Source organism: Pseudophryne corroboree, chromosome 2 (genome assembly GCF_028390025.1).
Source record: "Pseudophryne corroboree isolate aPseCor3 chromosome 2, aPseCor3.hap2, whole genome shotgun sequence".
NCBI classification, from domain to species: domain Eukaryota; kingdom Metazoa; phylum Chordata; class Amphibia; order Anura; family Myobatrachidae; genus Pseudophryne; species Pseudophryne corroboree.
Genome location: NC_086445.1, coordinates 984,976,253 through 984,997,705, shown reverse-complemented (window position 1 = coordinate 984,997,705; position 21,453 = coordinate 984,976,253). Strand labels below are relative to the sequence as shown.

At 47.3% G+C, this 21,453-nt stretch overlaps 1 protein-coding gene across 1 annotated transcript in view; it reads right to left on the bottom strand.

The window, feature by feature from the left end:
• URB1 (URB1 ribosome biogenesis homolog) overlaps positions 1 to 21,453 on the bottom strand; it is a 219,669-nt gene that overhangs the window by 12,627 nt on the left and 185,589 nt on the right. Inside the window, exons 29-30 of the mRNA XM_063956398.1 lie at positions 9,099 to 9,267; positions 6,464 to 6,566 (exon numbers count right to left, since the gene is read on the bottom strand). Coding sequence (XP_063812468.1) covers positions 6,464 to 6,566; positions 9,099 to 9,267 — 272 coding nt within the window. The remainder of the gene's footprint in view (positions 1 to 6,463; positions 6,567 to 9,098; positions 9,268 to 21,453) is intronic.

The following is a 21,453-nucleotide window of genomic DNA, read 5'->3' as shown; positions in this document are numbered from 1 at the left end:
CACAATTTAAAAGGAGGGTGAAACACCACAGATGTAGATCACAGTATATCAGGATAAGAGGTGCTAAAGTTATGCAAACAAAAGGAATGGGGGGCACTACATGGCAGATTATGGACGACATGGTTTCTGTAGCTAGAGGCACACAGTACACTGGTGTATGGCATGGCTGCAATGCTGTGGCACTACATGTACAATTCTATCTTTAAAGAACAACTAAACCCTAAATATTAATGTTTCCACTATAACTGGTTATTCCCTCCCAGTACCAAACACATTCCCTAATTAAAGTCAAACAGCTTCGAACAGAAAGCACAGCATGTCAGTTAGGTTTGTTGTGACGCTGGCCACACCCCTGGCTGAGAGACCACCACATTTACTCATCCAAGCAGAGTAACGCAATATATAAAAAATATCCACGTCCGTAAGCAGCTTTGAAAGGGTATAGTATAAACAACAAGTACAAGTATAGGTATCGGATAGTTCCACTCATTGCATTACATTGTGCTGATGGATGGTAGAAGGAAAAAAGGATTATTAAGCTTACACTTCACTGGATCAAAGACCTACAGCGAGATGTAGTAAGCAGTGATAAGAGTGGAGAAGTGAGCCAGTGGAGAAGTTGCACATGGCAACCAATCAGCATTGAACTAATATTTATAATTTGCATACTATACAATTATACAGAGCAGCTGATTGGCCGCCATGGGCGACTTCTCCACTCCTTTCACTGCTAGGAACATCTCCCCTATAATTGCTTACAAATGTGACAGACCGAGGTCCGCTGCAGAGAGCAGAGAACAGAGGGGGAACGTGAAACCATAACTAGCAATTCTCTTCCAAACCAACATCACATAGGTCACACGGATTCTCCAGCAGACATGGGCAGATGTTTAAAAAGTAGGCAGCAGAAAAAAATTACCAAACCACTTTATCCTTTGGGAGGTGAGACGTTCCGGTATATCCTTTAGCTTGGTCATACAAAGGTTTTGGGATAAACCGGAGTCTATTACCGGTCTCCTTGACTCTTCCACGGTGCATACACAACGAAGTTCACCCACCCCTCCTCCAGTCAGGACAGAACCACCTGCAGGGTATATAGGCTCACACCTCCCTGCATCCTGTCTCTTCTGGTTCTCCCCAAGATGTCAAATGTCTGACCACAACGTATCGGTAGGGATGGCCATCAGCGCCACACCCATCGCTGGTTGCCATTGATGGATGTTTTAGTTGTGACCATCGATGGTTAGAAACTATGTTAATCTATACCATCGATGGTTACGGCTATCGAATAGCTGTGCATGCGCAGAAGAGACTTTTGTTGGAGAAAGTCAGCCAGCAAAAAGTTTCCTCTGCACATGCGCGGCTCCTCCGGCGTATGGCTCTGGCTGGTCTCAGTGTGCAGCCACGATGGGTCATGGAGTAGGCAGGGAGGAGACAGTCTGACTCCTCCCTGAAGGCTGATAGCACACGCCCACATAGGCAGGGCAAGGCGCAAGTAGCCACCTTCACTGTCTGTGAAGATACAAAATGGACGGGGAGGGGCGGGGCTGCTCGGTGAGATGAGCAGCTAATGTCTGCTGGTGCTGCTGCTGGCCTGTGACTCTCTGAAGACGACACTGCCTCACTCAGCGAAGCAGTCTCAGGCAGCGGCAGCAGTAGAGACTATTTGTGTTGTGGAGACACACACAAAAAAACATTACCATCGGCTCCTTACCCACCATCGATGGTGGAAAACCACATGGTTCTCCGCCATCGATGGTAAAATTATTCAACATCGGTCATAAACCATCGATGATTTCAAATCATTGATGGCCATCCATGCGCAACGGTAACAACTGAGTTTAGGGAGGGCTGAGTTTAGGGAGGGCAGCCTGCGCTTCTGTGCCAGAGTCCAGGAACCCAGATGTGTGTGTAATCTCCTCCGTGGAGCATACACAGTGGGGTGATGCAAAGCAGGTCTCTGCATAGTGTAGGCCCCTTATCTACTTCAACTAAATAAACTAATAATGAACCTAAGCTTAATATAACTGCACTCATTATATTACTTCCAAACTCCACCACTACTGAAGCGTGTATATAGACCATAAAATTTCTTTAATGGTCTTAGACTCTGTCTGTGCCCATGAAGCAGCCATAAACCTCTAGTAGAGTGCATGCAGATACTCACTTTCTGGGCTGCATACGCGTTCTTAGATGTAACACGCAGGAACTGCACTTTAAATACGTGATAGTAGAGCGATTAAGTAATGTATCAGCATTTCGTATGCAGATACAGACACGGTCACACCCAGAATACAGGCATGCCGCATATCATTTTAATTTGCAAAGTCTGCTTGTGCATCTTATTCACATAACAATGTGGGTCGGGGGGGGGGGGAATTTCTGCGCTGGCCAAGACGCACAGAAGCTGACGATTCTCATAACGTATGGCGGCAAAATGAAGAAGGCTACATCTGTAGTTACTCAGAGCTGATCACACTGGAACACAAATATTAGATAAAGATCTACAGACTGCCATATAAATGTTAGTTATATTATAGCCTGACGTGCGTTTCAAGGTTCTTAAAACATACATGAAAGGAATGCAAGGATACGCCATGTTGTGTCCATAACAAATAACTGTAGAAGGGTTTTTGTTTTTTTCACGTTTTGTTATTTTTACCTTCCCCACTTTTTTTTCCCCATAGAAACATCTTTTACAACAAGAGACAAAGGGGTATATGCAATTCACGGCGAATCGCGGCAATTTTTCGCCGTTTTTTAATTCGACTCAATTCGCCAGGTGAATTCCGGCAGGTGGCCGCCGGAATTCACCATATTCAATGAAAAACGGGTTCGCCAGAATCGCGGGCGAAAATCGACCGATTTGGCGGATTTTGCCGCAATTTTAAAAAACGGGAAAAACCCGGAAAAAAAAATGGCGTGGGGTCCCCCCTCCAAAGCATAACCAGCCTCGGGCTCTTCGAGCTGGTCCTGGTTCTAAAAATGCAGGGGAAAAATTGGGCAGGGATCCCCCGTATTTTTAAAACCAGCACCGGGCTCTGCGCCTGGTGCTGGTGCCAAAAATACGGGGGACAAAAAGAGTAGGGGTCCCCCGTATTTTTAACACCAGCATCGGGCTCCACTAGCTGGACAGATAATGCCACAGCCGGGGGTCACTTTTATGCCGTGCCCTGCGGCCGTGGCATTAAATATCCAACTAGTCACCCCTGGCCGGGGTACCCTGGGGGAGTGGGGACCCCTTCAATCAAGGGGTCCCCCCCCCCCCCAGCCACCCAAGGGCCAGGGGTGAAGCCCGAGGCTGTCCCCCCCCATCCAATGGGCTGCGGATGGGGGGGCTGATAGCCTTTTGTGATAATAAAAAGATATTGTTTTTTCCAGTAGTACTACAAGTCCCAGCAAGCCTCCCCCGCAAGCTGGTACTTGGAGAACCACAAGTACCAGCATGCGGGAGAAAAACGGGCCCGCTGGTACCTGTAGTACTACTGGAAAAAAAATACCCAAATAAAAACAGTACACACACACCTTGATAGTAAAACTTTATTACACACTACCGACACACACATACTTACCTATGTTGACACGCCGACTGCCACGGTCTCCGACGATCCGAGGTACCTGTGAAAAAATTATACTCACCTTCCAGCGTCCAGAGGTAAATCCAGGTCCAGAGATAATCCACGTACTTGGCAAAAAAAAAAAACGAACACCGATCCACCGGACTAAGAAAGGGGTCCCATGCTTTCACATCAGACCCCTTTCTCCCGAATGCCGGGACATCACGTGACTCCTGTCACTGAAGTCCCTTCAGCCAATCAGGAAGCGCTACTTCCGTGGCGCTCACCTGATTGGCTGTGCGCTGTCTGTGCTGTGACAGCGCATCGCAAAGCCGCTCCATTACTTTCAATGGTGGGAACTTTGCGGGTAGCGGGGGGGTTAACCCGCGGTCAGCGGCTGACCGGCGGGTGACCTCACCGCTAGCCGCTAAGTTCCCACCATTGAATATAATGGACGGAGCTGTGCGATGCGCTGTCTGAGTTCAGACAGCGCACAGCCAATCAGGTGAGCGCAACGAAGTTGCGCTTCCTGATTGGCTTTAGAGACCTTTATGTGACAGCTGTCACTGACAGGTCTCATTCGTGGAAAGGGGTCTCATGTGTCAGCATGGGACCCCTTTCAGTCCGGCATGGAGCGGGTGTTCGCTTTGTTTTTTTGCCAAGTACGTGGATGTATCTCTGGACCATGGCTGAGGTGAGTATATTGAACTTTTCTTTTCAGGTATCCGTGGATTCTACATGGAGAAGAGGACCGATGTCGGCGTGTGAACATAGGTAAGTATGTGTGTGTCGACGTATGAAATAAAGTTTTACTGTCGACGGTGTGTGTGTCCTGTTTTTATTTGGGTATTTTTTTTCCAGTAGTACTACAGGTACCAGCGGGCCCGTTTTTCTCCCGCATGCTGGTACTTGTGGTTCTCCAAGTACCAGCTTGCGGGGGAGGCTTGCTGGGACTTGTAGTACTACTGGAAAAAACAATATCTTTTTATTATCACAAAAGGCTATCAGCCCCCTCATCCGCAGCCCATTGGATGGGGGGTGACAGCCTCGGGCTTCACCCCTGGCCCTTGGGTGGCTGGGGGGGGACGACCCCTTGATTGAAGGGGTCCCCACTCCCCCAGGGTACCCCGGCCAGGGGTGACTAGTTGGATATTTAATGCCACGGCCGCAGGGCACGGCATAAAAGTGACCCCCGGCTGTGGCATTATCTGTCCAGCTAGTGGAGCCCGATGCTGGTGTTAAAAATACGGGGGACCCCTGCTCGTTTTGTCCCCCGTATTTTTGGCACCAGCACTAGGCGCAGAGCCCGGTGCTGGTTTTAAAAGTACGGAGGATCCCCTGTCAATTTTTTCCCCGCATTTTTAGAACCAGGACCAGCTCGAAGAGCCCGAGGCTGGTTATGCTTTGGAGGGGGGACCCCACGCCATTTTTTTTAAGGATTTTACCGTTCCAGCAATAAAAAATAAAAAAAAAATATTTTAAAAAATATATAAATAATATTTGTGCCTCCCCAAAAAAAAAAAAAAGTACCTAATCCCTTCTAATATAAATAGATATGCTATTCCTAAAAAAAAAACACCAAAAAAAACATGTTTAAATTTTTTTTTATTGTTTTCACCCTCCAAAGTGTGGCGGATTGAAAATGACGAATTTGCTGTCTAAAAGCACTGCTGTCGAATTTCCAAACTTGAATTGAATATGCTTTGGTCGAATTGCAGCACTTGTATCATTGCAGAAAAGTCGAATTTGCAAAAATTCGAATTTCAAAAAGTCGAATTTTGAAAGTCCGTTTTTTGGTCGGAAAGCACTGAATTGCATAGGCGAATTTTTTTTTTGGGCGAAAATGACCCGAAATTCGACAATTTCGGGAATTCGACCGCAATTGCATTTACCCCAAAATGTTTTATAACGCCTGAGGTCATTATGGCTATGGGACAAGCTAAATAAGTGTCTGCTTTGGGTTAGAAGAGAGGTAGACTACATGTGGCTCATCAGTGGTTGTAGAACTACATATCCCAGAATGGTCTGTAGAGCCACTAATGGAACATTATTTTCACTGTATAAAAAATAAGCCGAAAGTAATTAAAATGTAAACACACAAATAAACAATATAAAACGTCACTGATCAGTGTATTTACTCAAGTAAACTGTTTAAAGAAGAATTTTTTTTTTTAGTTCAGTTAAAAAAAAATCTTCCAAAACTAGACCTACCACAACCCCCCCCCCCCCCCCCCCCGAGTTAGCCCTAGCCGCCACCAGAGGAGGTTTAGGGTTAGGGGAGGGGGAAAGGTTACTTACCCCCCAAACGTGTTGGGATTCACGGGTTCAGGATGCAGGGGTCGGTCATGTAACCGCTGGCATCCTGAACGCTGGAATATTGTATCACACCCCTCCTATGCTATGATGTGCACCCATGTGTATACTAAAATGGTAAATATAGACTACAGATTGCATTGACTTTTAATTAGTTGGATGCTAAATTAGAAGACACATCATCCCTTCTCAGTGTAGTTATAGTACATGTATAAATATCAACAGACATGTGACTGCACATGACACAATGTCTATACAGCTTGTCTCCGGTGTTGGACTGGGGCATAAAGAGCCCACCAGGGAATGCAGTGGTAGGGGTCCAAGCTAAAGGTGTGGGTAGCCACCACACAGGAACTTGACCAACCACTGGAGAGGACATGCAAATAACAGGGCCCCTTTATAAAGGAGGGGCCAGGGGTGTGTCAGGACCACCCAATGTACAGATCTGCTAGGAACTAGTAACTACAATGAGGTAGGAGGCACCTTGGATCCTCCACCACCATGGGTTGTACGTTATCCTGGTGAAAATCCATTGAAATCTGCAATACCTAACAAGTTTGTATGGCGGCTCAGTAATTAAGGCGGTACTGTACCTGGCCGGAGTAGTTCGCTGAAGAGAGGCAGCAGAAAGCACGGGTCATACACATTATTCAAATCTTGTATTGCACCGTCTTCATAGAGAACGTTCTTGCCAGCCTAAAATGTTAAGCGTTATCTGTTACGACGGAGTATAGTGGCAACCATACACTTCATACACTTTACACAGTGTCATGTGGACAGTTCTCTGGGTTAATCTATCTCTGATGTGACTCAAGCAAAGACTTCTTCCTTAATAGACTCTGAATGTTGGAGCTTGCGGAGTATTCCCCATATACGCACTGCTTTGCAATATTCAGCACCAATTAGTAGTCTGTCAATCTATTGAATTTATCAATCAATCTATTGTCAATCTCTTACACGTTAGGTTAGAGTGAGGGATGTCCACCAAAGTCCACAAAACAGTTTTTATCCCACCCTGAATGAGATGCGGACCCCCCCAGTATGCCAAATCCAGAGGTGGGCTTCATGGCTGCCATAGCCACGGTACTATGCAGATGCACACTTCTGGGAGAGCAGAAGCGGTGGCGGCTGGGAGGGGAGCGGAGGCTCAGGGGACGGTAATAACATCAGATCCTGTATATTATTTCAAATTAATCTTTCTGCTCTTTAAAATAAATAGAGCACAAAGCCCTGGCTAGGCAGGTGGGAATCCCTCTACGGCGGAAACGCTGACTGCATTGTATATTTAATATAAAATGTGACGCTACTGCGAGGAAGGATTACTACAAATCTGTCACGTTATGAAAGTAATAAAAACTCACTTCTCTAAACTGGGTCAGTATTTCTATCAGCCCTTATCAGCGCCATGCATCTATGTCACTTCTCCAGTGCCCACGCTGCTCTGCCTCACTGGAAAGTAATGGTCTTAGTGATGTGCTCCCATATAAATAGGAATATGCCAAATAATGCGCCAGTGACAGCTGAATCACCAAATGACTCAGACACTTCCTCACAGACTTTCATCCTGACCCTGAAAAAGTCAGACAGCAATGCTAAGACCATTATCCTCATTTATAGTTTTGGGTTTTTTTTTTACCAACTTCGTAATCAAATTTCGTCACGCGGGTTTTAAAAAACAAAACGGCGCTTGGCATTGTTTCGGGCTGCAAAAATAAAATTTTGTTCCTTGTTTGCCATTTTATTATTATTTTCTTACATACAGGGTGTCCTGTGGGGATACCGCTTGTGCAGCGCTAATGCCAATCATTCTCTCTGATATTCTGGGGGGCAGGGTGCAAGGCATGGGCCACTTTATTGGAAGGGGCCCCCAATAGCCTAACCCAGCCCTGGGCTCATACTATTTTATTGTGCCTTCCTAAACGGCGTATTATCCTGGTCCAGATATACTAAGCCTTGAAAAGTGATAAATTGCACAGTGGTAATTTGGGACAGATTTATTAAGCCTGGTGAAGTGATAAAGTGGAAGGTGATAACGCATCAGCCAGTCAGCTCCTGTCATTTTCCAAACCCAGCTTGTAACTTGACAGTTAGGAGCTGATGCGTTATCACCTTCCACTTTATCACGTCTCCAGGCTTAACACATCTGCCCCAAAATAACAAACCAACAAAGCTCCTAAATGCTATTTTTCAAATCCAGCCTGTAACATGGCAGTTAAAAGCTGATTGACTGATACATTTCACGGTGATAAAGTATCACTTTTCAAGGCTTAGTACATCTCTCCCAGTGACCAAATACTGTGACATATTTGTATAAACATGAGACACAACCGGTTGAAGCTCAGGCTACAGCAACAGAAGGTCACAAGTGCAGCTCCCATGAGATCAGCACTTTAAAAAGAATTATGCTTACTGTATTATATTTTACATACAGATGTGTCCTCATATATCCAGCCTCAATACGCCATGCAGCACGCAATTCCTGATGCTAGTGAGCCGCCAAGACCACGGCAACTTTGCTAACGTTGGGCGTCTTTTTTTGCCGAAAACGTGTCTTACTCGCAGCGCAATGCGACTAGGATGGACCAGAAGACTGTGCCGATTAATTTGATGACACTTGTATATTGTGTGTGATTGAGTCTGTATACAGAGCACAATGGAACTTGTATTGGAAAAAAGCAGCTGCATTGTAGCACTTCGTATACAGTTTCAGTTGCACACAGATTTAAGTGTCGCATATCAGCACAGTCTTCTGGTGCGTCGCAGTACATTGCAACAAAGATGTATTTTTTTTGGGGGAAATTCCTGATGCTAGTAGAGTCTCTCGGAACCTGGCGTGTTGATAGAGGCTGTTTGACGCATCTGCAGCAAACATGTATGAGGACATATCTGTAGTGTACTATATAGTCGATACATTTAAAAACATTAGCAGTTTCCCTCCGAAACGCTGAACTCACAAATATTATAACGTGGTCTTTAGAGTTCAGTGCACAGCCTTTCATTCAGTCACACATTTAGTCCCAGGTATCATTGCAGGCGGTGGCCATCTTGACTCTGTGGCTGTATAGTAAACAGATGACTGCCAGCTAATAATTGTATTCTGTTTGCCTGCTTTTGTCGTTCCATCAATCAAGTGACTCACAGAAGTAAACCGTAAGAAAGCCGCATGTGGTGCAGAAGTCTACATTCATACAACCAAGCCGATAAAAGGTGATACAAACAAGTCCTTACCTCGGCGGTCAGCTTGAGGTGCAGGGGGAAGTTTAGAATGGTCTCCATCATCTTTTCTCTGTCTAACAAGCTGAGGATCTCCTCCATGCTTGGCTGCTGCCAAAGGGATTTCCCCAAACTCTTTCGGGTCTTGTGATGCTCTACAGCCGCTGGTCCCCAGAGCAGCAATCTGGAGGTAGGAGGACATGTTACTGAACCCCATATAATCTAATCTATATTAAGTTACTTTCAAGAAGTAACCAGAGCAGTATTTAAGCCTTATGTGTGATTACAGAGCTGGTTCATAAGATCGCAACAAAAGTGCTTTAAAATTATTTCCATTATGTGCGACCTACTTTGCCAAGACATAGTTCTGGCCTGTGTTTCAGTCTAAGGCTATATCAAAGGCGAACTTCTATTAACAAGTGCTAAATACCTGCTTATCACATACAATTATCCTCAAATCGCTCCAAACAGCCCTGTTTACCAGGGACTTCATGACTTAGAGGCAACAAAACACTATTTCTAAGTAGAGCAGTAACTAGAGATTTTGTAGCCCGGGAAGGAGGGAGAGAGCAGGGTAAGGAGAAATACCGCCCAGGAGAAGGTTTGGGTTCATTATAATTTCTTTGGCATTAGGGAAAGGGTCATGCACAAATCTGAGTACAAGATCACTTATAAAAGCAGTGTTGGGTCAGGGTGTTATGTGCTGGCTCCTCGTCTGGTCCTTCTGTCAAAGTCGAAAAATATTCCAGAACACACAGCACGTATTAAATACACACACATGACCACTGCGCGTGCACTTGTTCCGTCGTGCGTGCACATATCCGCAATTTGCGTATGGTCGCTCCCGCGGTCCTGCGCGTGGTATGGGTATTTACGGCAGAGTTTGTGAACGCATGGAGGGCTATCAAAACATTACATATTTAATCCAAATAGTGCACATTGTACACATAGCCCCCCTGCACCACATCAGCAAGTATCAACAGTTTAAATGATTCCAGGACAAAGGGATTCACCTTTGCATGATAGGAGGGGACAGACTAAGGTTATAAGGTGGTGTTTGGTATCCAGCTGTAGGGTATTTTAAGGGTAACATTCCGGTGTTGGTTTGAGGAAGATCGCATGTTCCTGTGTATAGTTATGTGTAGAAGCAGAATATAGATATAAACTGTATTTACTGTATAGTATGTATGCGGCGGGAATCCAGAGGAGACCACCCACAAGAGCAGTTGAGAAAGACATCGCCCACCTTTTTAAATCAACCTATGACCTCTCCTGTACTGTAAAGATGCATCCCTGTGTCCAATGGACAAAGGGATTACAGTATCCATTGTATTGCTTTTGGAAGTATTGTAAAAAAGCCTGTTGCTGCCTGGCCGGTCAGAAGACTCTCAGCGCTATCTACCTGATTAGCGGAGGACTGGACCAGGAAGCGCATGCGAATATTCCCACGTATGTACATTGACTGTAGCCATTTACTCTGTTGTATTGTAGTGTATAATTTGTATTGTTAACCTCCTTTCAGATATATTACTCTGTGGTGTCGGAACCCAGTGATTACTTTGTACCCCCAGCGCAGCGTTTGTACGCAGAGTCCGTACACAGTACGGGACTCATTACGCAAATAGCATAAAAGGTATATAGAGTGAATATTTAGTTTAGCGCCTGTAGCGGCTCCATGGTAAAAGTGTGTTTAAAGTTATAGCTTTATGGTTTAAGATAATATCAACATTATCACTTCCCATACCATTACTATTGCATGAGGGTAATAAGACCATGATGTGTACCACTTGCTCAAAGAGTTTTCGAACTCCAGTTATTTTTCAATTCCTGATGAAATAGGGGACACAGCTGGGAAGATGGTTACTAAAGATGCAGGCACACAACAACAGTTACATGTATCCAACATCCAGGAAGAACATGTGGTTCAAAAGAAAATCGATAAGGCCTCCTGTATTCTGGCTGAGGCAGTATGGAAGGGGGAGAGGGTAAGCTATATGATGGTAGCATTCATTCACATCGTTTACAATAGCGAGGTAGTCTCTCAGTTGCTAGGCCTTGGTTCCTGGGCAGTAGTTTTTTCCCAGTCTGGTAGCTTGTTGGGAGACAATTAGGTGCATCTCTTAATGTCCCTATCTACACCGGAAACTGGACAGATATGGGTGAAGGTCATGGACCTTGGGATGTGGTTGGTGGGACGTCATTCACTCTGTGAAAGTTCAATTTTATAAACTGGTTCCCTCTTCCCATCCTTCTCCTTCCTTCTATTTTCAGGTGGATGAAGTACACAGATGTCCTGGACCACATGGTCAACGGAATCCGTTTGGATGGTCGACCATGTTAAGGTCGACAGTCATTAGGTCGACCACTATTGGTTGACATTGATATAGTCGACATGAACATATTGTTGACAGGACAGGTCGACACATGAAAAGGTCAAGATCAGAGGCATAAATAGGGTAGGGCGAGCAGGGTGCATGCCCTGGGCGCCGTGGCGGTCACAGCTGAGGGGGGCGCCGATCAGGGCATCGCACCCGCCTGACTGCAGCCGCTCGCACCCGCTACCGCACCACCCACCCGCAGCCACTGAGCAAGTCCCGCCGTGGTGCTCGGCGGCGTTACTGCAGAAGCAGCAGCAGCTGCTAGTCTCCCTCCTTGCTAGGGCTGCTGCTGGGAGCGTGACTGCGATGCCAGCGTCACGCTCCCTGAGCTTCTGTCTGCCACCAATACTCATCGTCGCCGCCGGATCTCTGTTGAAGCTGAGCGGTGAGGGGGAAGAGGGGAGACACAAGGTACCTTTGCGCTCGGACCCCTAGATACACCCCTGGGGAAGGTATTCACAAAGAGAGGCATAGAATGAGGTGGGGGGGGGGGGGGGGGGGGGGATATCACAGAGAGGCAAAAAAAGATGGGGGTGGGGACACACACAAGGAGGCATAGAATAAGGGGGTGGGGTCAGAGAGAGACAAAGAAAGAAGGGGGAGCAGGGATACACATGGAGGCATAGAATAAGGGGTGGGAGGGCACAGTGAAGCAGAGAGTGAAGGTGGGGAAGGAACACAGAGATATAGGTGGGTATCCAATTAGCCACGATGACGTTTCGGCTGATAAAAACAGCCGGTTATCGCGATTAATGACCAATGGTCATTATCATGGTATTCAATTACAGGCCAATTTTATCGCTGAAATTGGACCCGCGATCATGCGATAATACAGCGCAACAGGGATAAGTCCCCAACATCATGTGTTATCGCAGCTCCGGCAGGACACTTATCGCGGATTATGCTTCGGATGACTGAGGCACCTGAAGCATAATCCCTGATTAGTGCCGGCATCGGGGCTAATTGGATAGCCCCCAGATATAAAATTACACCAGCGGTCACTGACAGTGGGTAACTGGATACCACCCATAGAATGATGGGTGAGACGACGCAGGGGGAGGTGATGGTGAGCAGGGGGAGGTGACGGTGTGCAGAGAGACGACGCAGGGGGAGGTGATGGTGTGCAGAGAGACGACGCAGGGGGAGGTGATGGTGTGCAGAGAGACTACGCAAGGGGAGGTGATGGTGTGCAGCGAGATGACAGATAGGGAGATGGTGTGCTGAGAAATTACACAGGGAGGTGATGGTGTGGCTGAGAGATGCAGGAAGGCGATGATGGTGTAGCTGAGAGACACAGGGGGCAGGAAGTGACGTGGGGGGCACGTGTCTGGTTGAACCGCTATTGTATGATGATGACCTTGTTAATATTCCTACACAAACAGGTATCTTTCAGGCGATGTGACTTACATGAATAGTGAATACTAACTGAAGACTACCTTTTTCCCATTGAGGATGCATTTCTTCAGAGGTTCCACATTGTGAGAAACCATCATATAGATAATGTGTGTATGCAATGAAAAGGAATGTTCCCATAGTGAGGAGAGACAGGTGGACGGGTGGTGTGTCATGTTGGTATGGTCCATTTTCAGTGACCACGCCCCTTATAGCATATCGCCACGCCCACTTCTTTGGCGCGCACACATAATGTTCGTTATATTTCTGGTGGTTGTTTTTTTATTTTAAAGGGGGGGGGGGTTCTTCATCTTGCCCTGGGTGCCGAAGACCCTAGTTACGCCTCTAGTCGATATGGTGTTAGGGTCTCCTGCCCTGTGCTGCCACGTCGTCATGGCAACCGGGAGACAAGTGCTAGTGGAGTAACCTGAGCGCAGCTGATACTCCGGTTCGGGTCTTTTGCTGTGCAGTGGTTATAGGCTCTGTGCACGGCAGGGGATCCGGTGCTGGTTTTTGTGCTCACAGTCTGTGAGGTCTGAGTGGGGCGTGGACAGCACCTGCTTTATAAGGCCTCTTTTCAGGGTAAGCAGATGCTGCTGAATCTTTGTTGGTTAGTCAGTTCATGAAAGTTAGCCAGTACTGTGTAGCTTTGTATTTGTTTGTTGCTTACTGCAAATAGGCCTAGGGATTTGGTATTACACTCTGCCAATCCAGACCTAGCAGTAAGACTGGAGTCAGTCGTTTAGCTTGCTGGGGTTCTGTTACTACTCTGTGAACTTAGCAAGTTTGCGGCTGTATTCTAAGACTTGCCTGTCTAATCCTGTCTCACTGTGCTAGGTGTCAGGGGTCAGTTTAGTGGCAGTAAGCTAAAACCTGTGCACTGCAAGTGAGAAATAGGATTGTGGAGACTCTCCTTGTGTCTATCATTCCATCTCTGACCAAGGAGTTTACTGCCACACCCGTTGGTAACCCTTTAGGGTTTTGCTGTTGCCCTTAGCAACAGCATTTCGGGTTCTCTACGTATTAAAACACAACATCTTGCTTTTTCCATCTGTGCAGTTCTAATACAAGGGAGATACCCAGTTCCTTAGCCTCTGGGCTTCTCTGTTCACTTTGTGTGTATTTTGTTACCCTATTACCTTCTGTGTACGTTATGTCATATTCCCCAGTTTGTCTGTTAGTCCATTTGTTTTGCATAACAGTTCAAACACCAGTACATTCCTGCAGACACTGGAGTGCATAACAGTTCTGACACCAGTACTTTCCTGCAGGCACTGGTGTGCATAACATATGGCTCTTTTTTTAAAAAAAATAAGAATTTACTTACCGATAATTCTATTTCTCGTAGTCCGTAGTGGATGCTGGGAACTCCGTAAGGACCATGGGGAATAGCGGCTCCGCAGGAGTCTGGGCACAAAAGTAAAGCTTTAGGACTACCTGGTGTGCACTGGCTCCTCCCCCTATGACCCTCCTCCAAGCCTCAGTTAGGATACTGTGCCCGGACGAGCGTACACAATAAGGAAGGATTTTGAATCCCGGGTAAGACTCATACCAGCCACACCAATCACACCGTACAACCTGTGATCTGAACCCAGTTAACAGCATGATAACAGAGGAGCCTCTGGAAAGATGGCTCACAACAACAATAACCCGATTTAGTTAACAATAACTATGTACAAGTATTGCAGACAATCCGCACTTGGGATGGGCGCCCAGCATCCACTACGGACTACGAGAAATAGAATTATCGGTAAGTAAATCTTATTTTCTCTGACGTCCTAGTGGATGCTGGGAACTCCGTAAGGACCATGGGGATTATACCAAAGCTCCCGAATGGAAAATCAGATAAGGGCTTTTACAGGATAAAGCCGCCAATTCTGACACGCGCCTGGCCGAAGCCAGGGCCAACAGCATGACCACTTTCCATGTGAGATATTTTAAATCCACAGATTTAAGTGGTTCAAACCAATGTGATTTGAGGAATCCCAAAACTACATTGAGATCCCAAGGTGCCACTGGAGGCACAAAAGGAGGCTGTATATGCAGCACCCCCTTGACAAACGTCTGAACTTCAGGAACTGAAGCCAGTTCTTTCTGGAAGAAAATCGACAGGGACGAAATTTGAACCTTAATGGACCCCAATTTTAGGCCCATACACACTCCTGTTTGCAGGAAATGCAGGAATCGCCCCAGTTGAAATTCCTCCGTTGGGGCCTTCCTGGCCTCGCACCACGCAACATATTTTCGCCAAATGCGGTGATAATGTTTTGCGGTCACATCCTTCCTGGCCTTGATCAGGGTAGGGATGACTTCCTCCGGAATGCCTTTCTCCTTCAGGATCCGGCGTTCAACCGCCATGCCGTCAAACGCAGCCGCGGTAAGTCTTGGAACAGACAGGGTCCTTGCTGGAGCAGGTCCCTTCTTAGAGGTAGAGGCCACGGGTCCTCTGTGAGCATCTCTTGAAGTTCCGGGTACCAAGTCCTTCTTGGCCAATCCGGAGCCACGAGTATAGTTCTTACTCCTCTCCGTCTTATAATTCTCAGTACCTTGGGTATGAGAGGCAGAGGAGGGAACACATACACTGACTGGTACACCCACGGTGTTACCAGAGCGTCCACAGCTATTGCCTGAGGGTCCCTTGACCTGGCGCAATACCTGTCCAGTTTTTTGTTGAGGCGGGACGCCATCATGTCCACCTTTGGTTTTTCCCAACGGTTTACAATCATGTGGAAGACTTCTGGGTGAAGTCCCCACTCTCCCGGGTGGAGGTTGTGCCTGCTGAGGAAGTCTGCTTCCCAGTTGTCCACTCCCGGAATGAACACTGCTGACAGTGCTATCACATGATTTTCCGCCCAGCGAAGAATCCTTGCAGCTTCTGCCATTGCCCTCCTGCTTCTTGTGCCGCCCTGTCTGTTTACGTGGGCGACTGCCGTGATGTTGTCCGACTGGATCAGCACCGGCTGACCCTGAAGCAGAGGTCTTGCTTGGCTTAGAGCATTGTAAATGGCCCTTAACTCCAGGATATTTATGTGAAGTGATGTCTCCAGGCTTGACCACAAGCCCTGGAAATTTCTTCCCTGTGTGACTGCTCCCCAGCCTCGCAGGCTGGCATCTGTGGTCACCAGGACCCAGTCCTGAATGCCGAATCTGCGGCCCTCTAGAAGATGAGCACTCTGCAACCACCACAGGAGAGACACCCTTGTCTTTGGTGACAGGGTTATCCTCTGATGCATCTGAAGATGCGATCCGGACCATTTGTCCAGCAGGTCCCACTGGAAAGTTCTTGCGTGGAATCTGCCGAATGGGATTGCTTCGTAGGAAGCCACCATTTTTCCCAGGACCCTTGTGCATTGATGCACTGACACTTGGCCTGGTTTTAGGAGGTTTCTGACTAGCTCGGATAACTCCCTGGCTTTCTCCTCCGGGAGAAACACCTTTTTCTGGACTGTGTCCAGGATCATCCCTAGGAATAGAAGACGTGTCGTCGGGATCAGCTGCGATTTTGGAATATTGAGAATCCAACCGTGCTGCCGCAACACTACTTGAGATAGTGCTACCCCGACTACCAACTGTTCCCTGGATCTTGCCCTTATCAGGAGATCGTCCAAGTAAGGGATAATTAAAACTCCCTTCCTTCGAAGGAGTATCATCATTTCGGCCATTACTTTGGTAAAGACCCGGGGTGCCGTGGACAATCCAAACGGCAGCGTCTGAAACTGATAGTGACAGTTCTGTACCACAAACCTGAGGTACCCTTGGTGAGAAGGGTAAATTGGGACATGGAGGTAAGCATCCTTGATGTCCAGAGACACCATATAATCCCCTTCTTCCAGGTTCGCAATCACCGCTCTGAGTGACTCCATCTTGAATCTGAACCTCTGTATGTAAGTGTTCAAGGATTTCAGATTTAAAATAGGTCTCACCGAGCCGTCCGGCTTCGGTACCACAAACAGCGTGGAATAATACCCCTTTCCCTGTTGCAGGAGAGGTACCTTGATTATCACCTGCTGGGAATACAGCTTGTGAATGGCTTCCAATACCGCCTCCCTGTCGGAGGGAGACGTCGGTAAAGCAGACTTTAGGAAACGGCGAGGGGGAAACGTCTCGAATTCCAATTTGTACCCCTGAGATACCACCTGAAGGATCCAGGGGTCCACTTGTGAGTGAGCCCACTGTGCGCTGAAATTCTTGAGACGGGCCCCCACCGTGCCTGAGTCCGCTTGTAAAGCCCCAGCGTCATGCTGAGGACTTGGCAGAAGCGGGAGAGGGCTTCTGTTCCTGGGAACTGGCTGTTTGCTGCAGCCTTTTTCCTCTCCCTCTGCCACGGGGCAGAAATGAGGAGCCTTTTGCCCGCTTTCCCTTCTGGGGCCGAAAAGACTGCGCCTGATAATACGGCGTCTTCTTATGTTGAGAGGCTACCTGGGGTAAAAATGTGGATTTCCCAGCAGTTGCCGTGGCCACTAGGTCTGATAGACCTACCCCAAATAACTCCTCCCCTTTATAAGGCAATACTTCCATATGCCTTTTGGAATCCGCATCACCTGACCACTGCCGCGTCCATAACCCTCTTCTGGCAGAGATGGACAGCGCACTTACTCTTGATGCCAGTCGGCAAATATCCCTCTGTGCATCACGCATATATAGGACTTGGCCTGCTTGCAATTGTGAAGAATGCAATTGTTAAGAATATGATTTAAGAATGGAGTTAGAACCGGAACTGAAAACCATTTCTCCTCTCTTCACAGGTAAAAACACCATCTTCATGCTTGTATATCTGAGTCTCTCATCTCTCTCTGGCTACACTTTTCACAGCCCAAGGAAGTTTGTCTGCAAATGTCTGTGATCCTTCTTCAATGCAAAATAACCTCTGTTAATTAGCTGAACTTCTGATTGCGTACCTCCCCCTTTGCCAGCTGATATAGTTGGAGCATTTAAGAGCAATATTATCAAGGCCTGCAGTCAGGACTTGGCCTGCTTGCAATTGTGAAGAATGCAATTGTTAAGAATATGATTTAAGAATGGAGTTAGAACCGGAGTTTGAACTGGATTTGGACTACGCTAAAATCTCAAATAATACAATTTCCCCAAACACTGCAACTCGGGACCATCATGTGGCCTCTCCTCACCTCTGCCTTGAGAACACCAGGACCAATGCCTACTACTTCTCTGTCCAAGAACATCATGACTGCCCCCAAGACTACCCCTCAAGCTGAGCAGGGAACTGAGGGGCGTGCGCATAAGGACCAGATTTTGCTGGGTCAGTTCCATTGGACATTAGTGTGCACTCCACATTCTTACACCCACCCGCACTGCTCCCCACACTCTCACACACACCCGCACTGCTCTCATGAGACCAGGACATTTATCATTTTCACAAATTAATGTTTTCCTGCAAATGTGTCTTTCCCTTCTTTCTTCTTACAGGGTACTTTCCCCCCACTGTGTGCTATTCCTGTAATGTGTACCTCCATTGGTTGCACACCCTGCCAGCAGTAACCTACACAGTGCGCCTCACATGGCTGCCTCGGATGGTCCCTCCATGGGCAGGGTGTGCTTCATTTGGATCTTTCCATGCAGGGTATAGCATACTCCTACACTCGTGTCAGTTTTCCCGTAAATGCATTTGGCCCTTGTATGGCTCATCTCCCACTGTGTAACCTTCGTAGTGCGCCCAACATGGCTGCCTTATCTGGTGCACTTGTGGATGGGATGAAAAATACATGGACCTGATGGTTTTAGTGGAACCCTACTCTGAACCTAAGGACTCTGCAATCTCCCCGTTTTGTGTTCTCTTCTGGGGGTGGACTATTCCACCCTGGGTAATCCTACGCAGAGCGCCTAAGATGGCTGCCGCACCTGGTACCTTGTGAGGGTGGAATACACAACCCCTGGAGGTTATTACCCAAAATGCTTACACCAACCCTGCATTATGCTTTCTGTCTTTATTGTCTGTGTGGTTTATCTTTTGATGTAATACTTAAATCTTCTGTATTATGTGCATTGTTTGAGTTCTAGTTGGCGCCGCGGATGGCTGCCTCGGTGCTGCTCTGCCAAGTAGCCTTTGTGTTTAGTCCTACGTGTATAATATGTCTAATATGTTGAGTCTATTGTACAGTTGCAATGTGCAGTATCAACTCATACGTGTAATGTGTGTAATGTATGCTATGTTCTTCCCCCTTCGTATGCTATGTATTCCCCCTTCATGTTGCTGCTTGGCGATGCATTGTACCACAAAGAATTCCTAGTGTACGTGAGTACACCTGGCCAATAAAGCTGATTCTGATAAAAATGCATCTTTTAAATGCTCTATAGTCAGTAATATACTGTCCCTATCTAGGGTATCAATATTCTCAGTCAGGGAATCCAACCAAGCCACCCCAGCACTGCACATCCAGGCTGAGGCGATTGCTGGTCGCAGTATAACACCCGTGTGAGTGTATATACATTTTAGGATATTCTCCTGCTTTCTGTCAGCAGGTTCCTTAAGGGCGGCCGTATCAGGAGACGGTAGTGCCACCTGTTTTGACAAGCGTGTGAGCGCTTTATCCACCTTAGGGGGTGTTTCCCAACGTGCCCTATCCTCTGGCGGGAAGGGGTATGATGCCAATAACCTTTTAGGAATTATCAGTTTTTTATCGGGGGAAACCCACGCTTCATCACACACTTCATTTAATTCCTCAGATGCAGGAAAAACTACAGGCAGTTTTTTCTCACCAAACATAATACCCTTTTTAGTGGTACTTGTATTATCAGAAATATGTAAAACATTTTTCATTGCCTCAATCATGTAACGTGTGGCCCTACTGGAAGTCACATTCGTCTCTTCATCGTCGACACTGGAGTCAGTATCCGTGTCGGCGTCTGTATCTGCCATCTGAGGTAACGGGCGTTTTAGAGCCCCTGATGGCCTTTGAGACGCCTGGACAGGCACAAGCTGAGTAGCCGGCTGTCTCATGTCATCAACCGTCTTTTGTAAAGAGCTGACACTGTCACGTAATTCCTTCCATAAGCCCATCCACTCAGGTGTCGACTCCCTAGGGGGTGACATCTCTAATACAGGCAATTGCTCCGCCTCCACATCATTTTCCTCCTCATACATGTCGACACAATCGTACCGACACACTGCACACACACAGGGAATGCTCTGATAGAGGACAGGACCCCACTAGCCCTTTGGGGAGACAGAGGGAGAGTATGCCAGCACACACCAGAGCGCTATATATATACTGGGATAACCCTATAGAGAGTGTTTTTCCCTTATAGCTGCTGTTTTTATGATTACTGCGCCAAATTAGTGCCCCCCCCCCCTCTTGTTTTACCCTTTTCTGTAGTGCAGGACTGCAGGGGAGAGTCAGGGAGACGTCCTTCCAGCGGAGCTGTGAGGGAAAATGGCGCCAGTGTGCTGAGATAGGCTCCGCCCCCTTCTCAGCTGACTTTTCTCCCGCGTTTTGCTGTATTCTGGCAGGGGTTAAAATACATCCATATAGCCCTGGGGGTTATATGTGGTGTATTTTCGCCAGCCAAGGTGTTTTTATTGCTGCTCAGGGCACCCCCCCCTAGCGCCCTGCACCCTCAGTGACCGGAGTGTAAAGTGTATATGAGGAGCAATGGCGCACAGCTGCAGTGCTGTGCGCTACCTTGTTGAAGACTGATGTCTTCTGCCGCCGATTTTCCGCACCTCTTCTTGCTTCTGGCTCTGTAAGGGGGCCGGCGGCGCGGCTCTGGGACCGGACTCCGAGGCTGGGCCTGTGTTCGGTCCCTCTGGAGCTAATGGTGTCCAGTAGCCTAAGAAGCCCAAGCTGGCTGCAAGCAGGCAGGTTCGCTTCTTCTCCCCTTAGTCCCTCGATGCAGTGAGCCTGTTGCCAGCAGGTCTCACTGAAAATAAGAAACCTAAAACTAACTTTTTTTAAGAAGCTCAGGAGAGCCCCCTAGATTGCACCCTGCTCGGTCGGGCACAAAAATCTAACTGAGGCTTGGAGGAGGGTCATAGGGGGAGGAGCCAGTGCACACCAGGTAGTCCTAAAGCTTAACTTTTGTGCCCAGACTCCTGCGGAGCCGCTATTCCCCATGGTCCTTACGGAGTTCCCAGCATCCACTAGGACGTCAGAGAAATAATAATAATTTTTAACACTTTACCATCCATGTGGACTACGATTGGTAACGGTAACCTGTGCCATTATGCAAGGAGACGCGGTACACTAATTGGGGTTCCTGGTCATGTTATAGAAAAAATGACACCATCAACAGTTTAAGAAAATCCATGTCGACCGTTTCATGTGTCGACCTGTCCCGTGTCAGCCATTTTCATGTGTCGACTATTAGCACACGTCGACCATGTCTATGTCGACCTTAACATGGTCGACCATTCATACCAGAACCATGGTCAACGGGGCATGAAAACATCTCAGTTGTAAATCTATTTATGTGCTGCTCCGTTACACCTATAGACAGTAAAGACAGCCATTTTGTGCACTGCAAACGATCATTAGCCACCAGTAATGATATGTCACTAGGAATTAGTGCAGTGGTTCCCAACAGTCCAGGTTTCAAGAATATCTATGCTTAGGAACAGGTGGCTTAATTAGTACCTAAAAAGCTTG